Genomic DNA, 9820 nt, shown 5'->3' with positions numbered 1-9820 from the left:
TTTGGATGTTCCAGGCCTATACTAAGCTTGTCCAATCAGTTCATTCCGGTTTCATTTCATTCCAAATGAAATGATTGGATGGCTTACTTGTCCGTCTACCTACCTGGTAGGTAGCCTGTTAACTACCTTTAACTCACGGGGATTCTTCTATTGAGGGGACATTCAATGGATAAAATGTTAGTATCAATTCATGATACCTGGGAGTAACAAAATAAAAAGCGTGATACCAGGTTTGCTACAAGGCTGACACCAAAGTGGTCAGTAGCGTACGCAGAGAACATGTGGTGGGCTAGTAAAAAATGGTGTGGGCCATTTTTCCCAGAAGAAGACGACTCACAAAAACATGTACTGTACATGTACCCTATCACTCGTGCATTCATAACACCTCCCTCACAAATGGGCAGTCAGCTCTGCTGGGGAACTGTAACTTTATTTTAGCAATGGCATATGGCTCAAATGTGTATTTGAAGAATGTTGATCTGTATTTTGGTCTTTTCGGACAATCAACCTTACGTTTATTACCATAAGTGATGCACAAAAACGTACCACTTCCTTAAAAAACAGGATGTGTCTTACCATACACAGTGCCTCTGCAAGCCCCTGTAGATTCTGGTTGAAGTACTTCCTGTTTGATCAAAGGAGGTGTGAAGACTTTGATATGCTGGCATTCAAAACGCACAGAAAGACCAGGCATGCATAGGGGTAGGACGATAAGGTAAACTCTGACAGTTTGGACCAGAATATGGCTGAGGTGATTTACGCCAGGCCCAACATGATGACCAAGGCCAGGTACACACAAGGAGATGGAGAGGAGAGGAGAGTGGAGATCTACGCTACAATTGAGAGCCTCAGAGATCAACACCAGGACTACGTGGGGACAGAGGAGTCCTCCAATACTCTGGGAACAGTAAGAAGTCAGCAGCCAGACCCTGTGAGCCCTCCTCGGTGTCCGATCAGGGGTGTGTTGGTGCTTCTGGTCCTGCTGTCTGTTGCCCTGCTGGCTGGACTGCTTTGGTTTGCAGTGCAACACAAGACGAAGACTGTAAGCATGGACGGAGACGTGGAGCAACTTCTCCAAAGGCTGAAGAACGTGACTGAGCAGAGAGACGCACTGCTTTTTAAACAGGAATGTCCAGTTGGTTGGGATAAGTTTGGTTGTAAATGTTACCGGCTTTCCAATGAGCGGAGACCCTGGAATAAGAGCAGGAAGTTCTGTGTTTCCCACGGAGCAGATCTTGTGGTTGTGGACAGTAAAGAGGAGATGGACTTCATTAGCAGGTACGGCGGGAACAACTGGCTCGGAGCGACAGATGAGGCCAGTGAAGGGATGTGGAGATGGGTTGATGGCACCGTCCTGTCAGCGGATAACCGCTCCTGGAGAAGAGGGAAACGTGATGGTGACATGGATAAGAACTGCTTAAGGGTTAGAGAGAAGCCCAACTTTAAATGGACAGATGAGAGCTGTGAAGCCAGAAACTATGGGCTTTGTGAAAATCATTTAATCAATTGATGTATGGAACATTTCATTGTCTGACTGATTTGTTTCTTTGACTATTTCTTAAATCTTTGATCGATGTTTTGTTTCATACTTGTTAAGTTCTTCCATACGAAAAGAGCTTTGATTTGCTGCAAGGTTTTATCTCCTTAAAAGGAGATGACACGAAGACTTCCCTGGTCACTGCAGGAGCTGTACATAGATGCTTCTCTTGTTACTTTATTTATTCAATGTTTCCACAGTTGCTCTTGGTGTTGGAGGCTGAGGTTAGGAGGTAAAGAGTCCTGGTTTTCAGTTGCTGCAAATCACACTAGTTCTCTATTTAGGGCTGCTTCTGCTGCCTTGGCCTTTGTCCCCTCAGCTAATTATTTGATTATTTTTCTCAATGTTTAAATGTATCTTCACTTTGGTACCATGTAGTGTGATCACAACAAAACACTGTTATTTGTTGGTTCTACGGTGTTCAGAGAGAATAGTAGACTTGTGTCCTGATGTCTGAATTGGCTTGTAGGTCTGCACTTAGTTTTTCGTTGCTAAATGATCACTTTTGAAGGTACAAATGCATACATGCATTCACAAACACAGTAATTTGTCAATTGTATTGAATCAGTAAATGTAGTGTCCATTCAACTGTGTTTGCTGTCGTAAATTTGGCCTTTTATTAAAGAAACTCTTGATTAATGTTTTGCTGATATTTTATTAATTGGATTTAGTTTGGAATTGGTCCCTTTGAACAGACATTGTTCAAAGGGACGATGACATTGATTTTTAATTTACTTTTGGGACTCCAAAAAAAAAATGAGTCTTTTAATCCGATCCTGGTTACCGTAGTAACCATGGACCATAACCTCCACGGAGACGGAGGACTCGGGGGATGCTGGAAGCGTTCTCCTGGATGATGCGTTTTGTCGTTGGTTGAGAACTAATTGAAACGATGCATTCTGAGTATTTTCTGAAGCGGCATTTTCTTCAATAGATGAATTGTTACTATCAATTCATGAAAGTAACAAAAAGAATTGTGATACTGGGTTGGCTACCAGTCTGACACTGAAGTGGTCAGTAGCGTAGGCAGAGATCATGGGGTGGGCCAGCACAAAACGGTGCAGGACATCTATTCCCAGAAAAAAATGACTTACAAAAACACGTACATGTGCCTTATCCTTCATGCATTTATAACACCGCTCTCGCAAAACGGCGGTTCCGCTTGGGAACTGTAACTTTATTCAAGCCAAGACCTGTAAGGCTCAAATGTGTGTTAGATTAGAAGAATGCCACAGAGACGCACACCAGGAGTTCTTCAAGGGCGGTTGGTGGAATCTTTTTTCTTTTAAAACCAAACGTATAATGATGAGTCCCAATAACACAGATCCTCATCATTCTCCGATTGTAAAGCGCATGACTTTTGGTCTGAAGAACTACCTCGCTTCTTTAGCGACTAAAGAGGCACATAGCTCTCACACTACTTCCACTGCTTATATTGGTAGTAACAATTCTATGCAACAATACATAGCAACAATACTATGTTAAACGGGTGACATTATGCCTTTATTATGCCACCAGGTGTGGGGGCGATCAGCCATTACAAGCCGTTTGGAATTCTGCCTTTTCTTGTGTTTTAGTGGAAGTCCACCTAGATGTACGATGGATAGATCAGTCTACCAGACTCCCCATTGGATTGTAGAAAATGTTGCAGATCCATCCATCATACATGTAGGTGGAAACGCCCACTTGTGATAAAACACCGATTATCAAACGGCGTGTCACGGTTAATCACACTCACATCTGCTAATCACACATTTTATATAATTTTCTATTCCACCAACCATAATATATTCTTTCTTCCTTGGTATTAGGAACTATTCTGATAAGTTTGTGTCAATTACAGTGTGTTAGTGAGTTTTCTGATGGTGATAGACTCATGGTTTCCTGGGTTAGTTGTGATTTAAACTATAGGGATATTTCTCCCCTCCTGCAGAGCTGCACTACTGCACGGGCACTTACCGCATCTCCCCCACGGACGTCAACAGCCGTCCTTCGTCCTGCCTCACCAACTTCCTCCTCTACGGTACGCAGGCACCTGGTAACAGTCTGACCACATATCAGACTCACTGATTTGGTTTTATAAGTTAAGTGAGACGTAGTGAAAAAATTAAGTTTTGGGGTTTTTGAGAAAGGGTATACATTTAAATAAAACATGTTTAAACCTTTCGTTAGACTCATAGCATTATTGCCTAAGACATATACCAAGGTTTATCTTGTATTTAGCGTCAAAAATGCCCAAGTCAAATAGATGACTTAGGCAGTGATTATGGAAATTAAAAAGCACCCTGATTGGCTTAGGATACAGCCAATGAGGCACAGTGAATCAGCAGCCTCAGGACAGTAGAGTTAGATTAGATATCATCATTCGGCCAAAATATGACTCGGGCAATTATGCTACGAAGCTAACGATTTATAAACCTTATTGAAACTCGATATTAATCGATTTAATTTGACTCACCTGTATTGATCAGGCCGATCGGTGCTGCTGGAGCAGCCCCGGAAGTCGGGGTCGAAGGTCATCAGCCACATGCTGAGCAGCCACGGCGGGGAGATCTTCCTGCACGTGCTCAACAGCACCCGCTCCACCCTGGAGGACCCGCCCTCCATCAGCGAGGGCTGCGGCGGGCGGGTCAACGACATGGTTTACATAGGAATGAATAGGCGCCATTTTGGAATCCGTTGTCCATTTTATAATATGTCCATGGTCACGACTACCGCATCACCGTAGGGCTGCTCCCCTGTGGAATAAATCATAATCACTATTATTTTGGTCAATATTAAAATCACGATTATTCAAAATAATCAAACAATTTTTTCAAACTTGAATTTGAAAACATGATGCATTTTTTCAGCATTTTTCTCAAAGAAAACCTCTTTGGAACTGAGACCTTGGAAATGTTAAATAAATACACAAAATGTTCAAATACTAAATGTTTTGAAAATAATGCACTAATATGTATCCAGCTGTTCTGCAATTTCTATATGACATTTAATGAATAAACTAAATGCACTTTATACAATTTGTTGAATCGCACAGCCCTGCATCAGTGAGTCCCTCGCTCTCTCACCAAAGAATCAACACATCGTCCAGACAGTCTTATCCCGGCTACCACTGTTGTATACGGGGAATGGGTTAAAGGTGTCATATAATACCACTAGGTGTGAGTGTGAGTAGCTGTTACAAGCCGTTGATTGATCATGAAGGGATGATTCCTCAGGACTTTGGGGAGTTCATGAGGGAGAACTATGGAAGTAAATCTGTGCCATCAGAATTTGAAAAAAAAGCCATTGAATTATAAGTAAGGAATATTTATGCATTGAAAAAACGTATCTGGATTTCTTTGCCTCTGAATATAACTCTTATAATATTTTCAACAAATCATTTTCACCTGTCTTTTTCAATGTTAAAATATTCAAAATCAAGTATTCAACGTTAGAAAGTTCAATTTAAATATTTTCAACGGCCCCAAATTCAACATGCCAATTTCACCTGGAAAATTCAATATATGAAGTTCAGTGTTAACATCCGGGGACCTAAGGAAGAGCAATCAATCCTAGATTCTAGATTGCGGTCAAGCAAGGAGAGCGGGAATAAGAGCGTCCCTCGCTGGTACTTTCAGTCTTGATACAAACGTTAATTCTAAACATCATTTTACACAGCAGCCTATAATAGGAAATGCTCAAAGGTAAATCAACGTCATTAAACACTGACTGTAGCTTTTTATGTGGAGAGAAGCAACGCTGGTGGACCTTACTAAACGCCCTATCCATTGTATCGGTCGGTAAAATGCTAATCAAATAAAATAAAGTGTATTGAATAACAAAGTAACAAGGACATCGATTTACTTCCATACTAATGTGTGTTAGAAGTACCACTTATTAAGAAAACAGGATGTGTCTCACCACACAGTGACTGCAAGCTAATGAAGCAAGTAGCCTCTGGTTAATATACTTCCTGTTTGATCAAAGTAGCTGTTAAGATTGACATGCAGGCATTCAAAACGCTCAGAAAGACCAAGCACTCATAGGGGTAGGACGATAAGATAAACTCTGAAAACAGTTTGGACTAGAATATGGCTGAGGTGATTTACGCCACGCCCAACATGATGACCAAGGCCAGGAACACACAAGGAGAGCGAGAGGAGAGGATAGTGGAGATCTACGCTACCACTGAGAGCCTCGGAGAACAACACCAGGACTACGTGGGGACAGAGGAGACCTCCAATACTCTGGGAACAGTAAGAAGTCAGCAGCCGGACCCTGTGAGCCCTCCTCAGTGGCCGATCAGGGCTGTGGTGGTGCTTCTGGGCCTGCTGTCTGTTGTCCTGCTGGCTGGAATCCTTGGGTTGGTAGTGCAGCACAAGATAGTCATGGACATGGGCAGAGACGTGGAGCAACTTGTCCAAAGGCTGAAGAATGTGACAGAGCAGAGAGACTCACTACTTCGTAAACAGGACTGTCAAAGTGGTTGGGATGACTTTGGTCATAAATGTTACCTGCTTTCCAAAGTGCTTGGATCCTGGAATAAGAGCAGGAAGAACTGTGTTTCCCATGGAGCAGATCTGGTGGTCGTGGACAGTAAAGAGGAGATGGACTTCATTAGCAGGTACGGCGGGTACTTCTGGCTCGGAGCGACAGATAATGTCAGTGAAGGGTTGTGGAGATGGGTTGATGGGACCATCCTGTCAGTGGATAACCCCTCCTGGAGGAGAGGGAAACCTGATGGTGGCAGGGAGAAGAACTGCTTAAGGGGTTACGGGAAGGCGAGTAACCTAAAATGGACTGATGAGAGCTGTGAAAGCAAGAGAAGGGGGCTTTGTGAACAAAATCTAATAAAATGACGGATGATAAAAAAATAAAGAAATAAAAGGACGTTCGTTGTTTTGTTTCGCGCTTGTTGGGTTCTGCCATTCTGCCAAGAGCTTTGATTGGCTGCAAGGTGTTATCTCCTTAAAATTACTGAATGAACACTTTTGAAGGTACATATGCATATATGCATTCGCACACATACAGTAATTTGTATACAGCTGTGTTTGCTGTTGTGAATTTGACCTTTTATTAAAGCAACTCTTGATTCATTTGTTTTGCTGAGATTTTATTCATTGGATTAGTTTAGTATTGGTCCCTTTGAACATACATTGTTCAAAGGGACTATGATATTGATATTTAATTAATTTTTAGGATTCAATAAAAAATAGTTTAGTCTTTTAATCTGATCCTGGGTTGCTCAACTAGTGCCAGGGTTCAAATCCTTCTGGTGCCGCCACTGCTTAGAACAGTTACATCTTAAATCTAATGTTTCAGTCACTCATGTATCTGTAATTATTGCAGTTACATTACTGTTAAGGCGCTTTAGCATTTTTCTCAGAAAAAAACTCTTTGGAACTGAGAACTTTGAAATGTCCCCCTTAAAAAAATACACAAAATGTTCAAATAGAAAATGTTTACAAAATAATGTACTAATATGTATCCAGCTGCTCTGCAAAAGACATTTAATGAATAAAATAAATATACTTTATAAAATTTGTTTAATCGCACAGCCCCACATCAGTGAGGCCCTCGCTCTCTCACCAAAGAATCAACACATCGTCCAGACAGTCTTATCCCGGCTACCACTGTTGTATACAGGAAATGGGTTATAGGCGTAATATAATACCACCAGGTGTGAGTGTGATGAGCTGTTACAAGCCGTTGATTGATCATGAAGGGATGATTCCTTAGGACTTTGGGGAGTTCATGAGGGAGAACTATGGAAGTAAATCTGTACAATCAGAATTTGAAAACAAAAAAGCCATTGAATCTAAGCAAGGAAGATTTCTGCATTGAAATAACGCATCTGGATTTTTTGCCTCTGAATACAACTCTTTCAATTATCAACAAATAATTGTAAAAAATTCTAAATCAAATATTCAACGTTTAAAAATTCAACTTAAATATCTTCAACGGCCCCAAATTCAACATACCAAAGTCACCTGCAAAATTCAATGTATGAAGTTCAGTGTTAACATCCGGGGACCTAAGGAAGAGCAATCAATCCTAGATTCTAGATTGCGGTCAAGCAAGGAGAGCGGGAATAAGAGCGTCCCTCGCTGGTACTTTTTTTCTTGATACAAACGTTAATTCTAAACAGCATTTTACACAGTAGCCTATAATAGGAAATGCTCAAATGTAAATCTACGTCATTAAACACTGACTGTAGCTTTTTATGTGGAGAGAAGCAACGGTGGTGGACCTTACTAAACGCCCTATCCATTGTATCGGTCTGTAGAACGCTAATCAAATCACAGGAAATGTATTCGATAACAAAGTAACAAGGACATAGATTTACTTCCATACTAATGTGTGTTAGAAGTACCACTTACTAAGAAAACGGGATGTGTCTCACCACACAGTGACTCTGCAAGCACATGTAGCAAGTAACCTCTGGTTAATATACTTCCTGTTTGATCAAAATAGCTGTTAAGATTGACATGCAGGCATTCAAAACGCTCAGAAAGACCAAGCACCCGTAGGGGTAGGACGAAAAGAAACTCTGAAAACAGTTTGGACCAGAATATGGCTGAGGTGATTTACGCCAGGCCCAACATGATGACCAAGGCCAGGAACACACAAGGAGAGAGAGAGGAGAGGATAGTGGAGATCTACGCTAGTATAGAGAGCATCAGAGAACAACACCAGGACTATGTGGGGACAGAGGAGTCCTCCAATACTCTGGGAACAGTAAGAAGTCAGCAGCCGGACCCTGTGAGCCCTCCTAGGTGTCAGATCAGGGCTGTGGTGGTGCTTCTGGTCCTGCTGTCTGTTGCCCTGCTGGCTGGACTCATTGGGTTTGTAGTGCAACACAACATAGTCATGGACATTGACGGAGACATGGAGCAAATTCCCAAAAGGCTGAATAATTTGACAGAGCAGAGAGACACACTGCTTTGCCAACAGGACTGCAAAGCTGGTTGGACTAAGTTTGGTTGTAAGTGTTACAGTCTATCCAATGCGCTGGGATCCTGGAATAAGAGCAGGGAGTTCTGTGTTTCCAACAGAGCAGATCTTGTGGTTGTGGACGATAAGGAGGAGCTGGACTTCATTAGCAGGTACAATGGGAACAACTGGCTCGGAGCGACAGATGAGGCCAGTGAAAGGTTGTGGAGATGGGTCGATGGGACCGTCCTGTCAGTGGATAACCCCTCCTGGAGCACAGGGAAACCTGATGGAGGCAAGGAGAAGAACTGCTTAAGGAGGATCGGGGAGGAGACCAACTTTAAATGGACGGATGAGAGCTGTGAAGCCACAAACTTGGGGATTTGCGAACTTAATTTAATGAAATGATTGAGATGATATATATCTTAATGCCAACAGACGTTGTTTGTTTTGTTTCATACTTGTCGAGTTCTGCCATTCGCTAAGAGCTGTGATTGGCTGCAAGGTGTTATCTCCTTAAAAGGAGATGACATGGAGACTTCCCTGGTCACTGAAGGAGCTGTACATAGATGCTTTTCTTGTTGCATTATTTTTTTTCAATGTTCCCACAGTTGTTGGGTTGGAGTCTGAGGTTAGGCAGTAAAGAGTCATGACAGACATTGGCTGGTTTTCAGTTGCTGCAAACCACACTAGTTCTCTATTTAGGGCTGCCTTTGCCCCCTCAGCTTATTATTTTTCTGTTGTAATGTATCTTGACTTTGTCACAATGTAGTGTGATCACAACAAACCACTTGTGTATAAATTAACTGTTTGTTCTACGGTGTTCAGAGGAACAGTAGACTTCTGTCCTGGTGTCTGAATTGGCTTGTAGGTCTGCACTTAGTTTTGCGTTACTAACTGAACACGTTTGGAGGTACATATTCATAAATGCATTCGCACACAAACTGTGATTTGTAAATTGCATTGAATCTGTAAATGTAGTGTCCATTCAGCTGTGTTTGCTGCATTGAATTTGACCTTATGTTAAAGCATATCTTGATTAATGTGTTTTTCTGATTTTAAATTTTTTGGATTTAGTTTGGACTTGGTCTCTTTGAACAGACATTGTTGAAAGGGAAAATTATATTGATTTTTATTTACTATTCAGAGTCAAGAAAAAATAGTTAGTGGTGTTCTGGTGCCGCACCGGCTTAGAACAGATGCATCTTAAATCTAATGTTTCAGTCATTCACGTATCTGTAATTATTGCAGTTACATTATTAAGGCACTTTGGATAAAGCATCCGCCAAATGATTGTACAAATCCTGTTACTTGGGGCCATCTGTTCACTATATATACACTATCACCTAGTTTGGCTTTGGCGTAGAC

At 41.7% G+C, this 9820-nt stretch overlaps 2 protein-coding genes and 1 long non-coding RNA gene across 3 annotated transcripts; all 3 read left to right on the top strand.

The window, feature by feature from the left end:
- Positions 1-742: 742 nt before the first annotated feature.
- On the top strand, positions 743-1510 carry LOC132448044 (CD209 antigen-like protein E). Its single transcript, XM_060039104.1, has one exon. It carries the CDS (start codon positions 743-745, stop codon positions 1508-1510), a length of 768 nt encoding a protein of 255 aa, XP_059895087.1.
- LOC132447739 (uncharacterized) lies at positions 1508-9296 on the top strand. The gene is made up of 2 exons (XR_009523187.1): positions 1508-1761; positions 9084-9296. It is a non-coding gene; the product is annotated as an uncharacterized LOC132447739 (long non-coding RNA).
- Positions 5526-9296, top strand: LOC132447737 (C-type lectin domain family 4 member C-like). The gene is made up of 2 exons (XM_060038678.1): positions 5526-6143; positions 8623-9296. The coding sequence occupies exons 1-2, from the start codon at positions 5611-5613 to the stop codon at positions 8858-8860; spliced, it is 771 nt and encodes a 256-aa protein (XP_059894661.1). The 5' UTR covers positions 5526-5610; the 3' UTR covers positions 8861-9296.
- Positions 9297-9820: the final 524 nt, after the last annotated feature.

Source organism: Gadus macrocephalus, chromosome 19, assembly GCF_031168955.1.
Source record: "Gadus macrocephalus chromosome 19, ASM3116895v1".
Taxonomy (NCBI): Eukaryota; Metazoa; Chordata; class Actinopteri; order Gadiformes; family Gadidae; genus Gadus; species Gadus macrocephalus.
Note: the sequence above shows the minus strand (reverse complement) of the source record. Positions and strands in the feature narration are given on the sequence as shown.

Bases quoted from the DNA above. Each gene is read 5' to 3' on its own strand.
- LOC132448044 (XM_060039104.1), top strand. From the start codon at position 743: ATGGCTGAGGTGATTTACGCCAGGCCCAACATGATGACCAAGGCCAGG.
- LOC132447737 (XM_060038678.1), top strand. From the start codon at position 5,611: ATGGCTGAGGTGATTTACGCCACGCCCAACATGATGACCAAGGCCAGG. The intron at 6,144-8,622 runs GTACGGCGGGTA...GGACTTCATTAG, and splicing joins GAGATGGACTTCATTAGCAG to CAGGTACAATGGGAACAACT.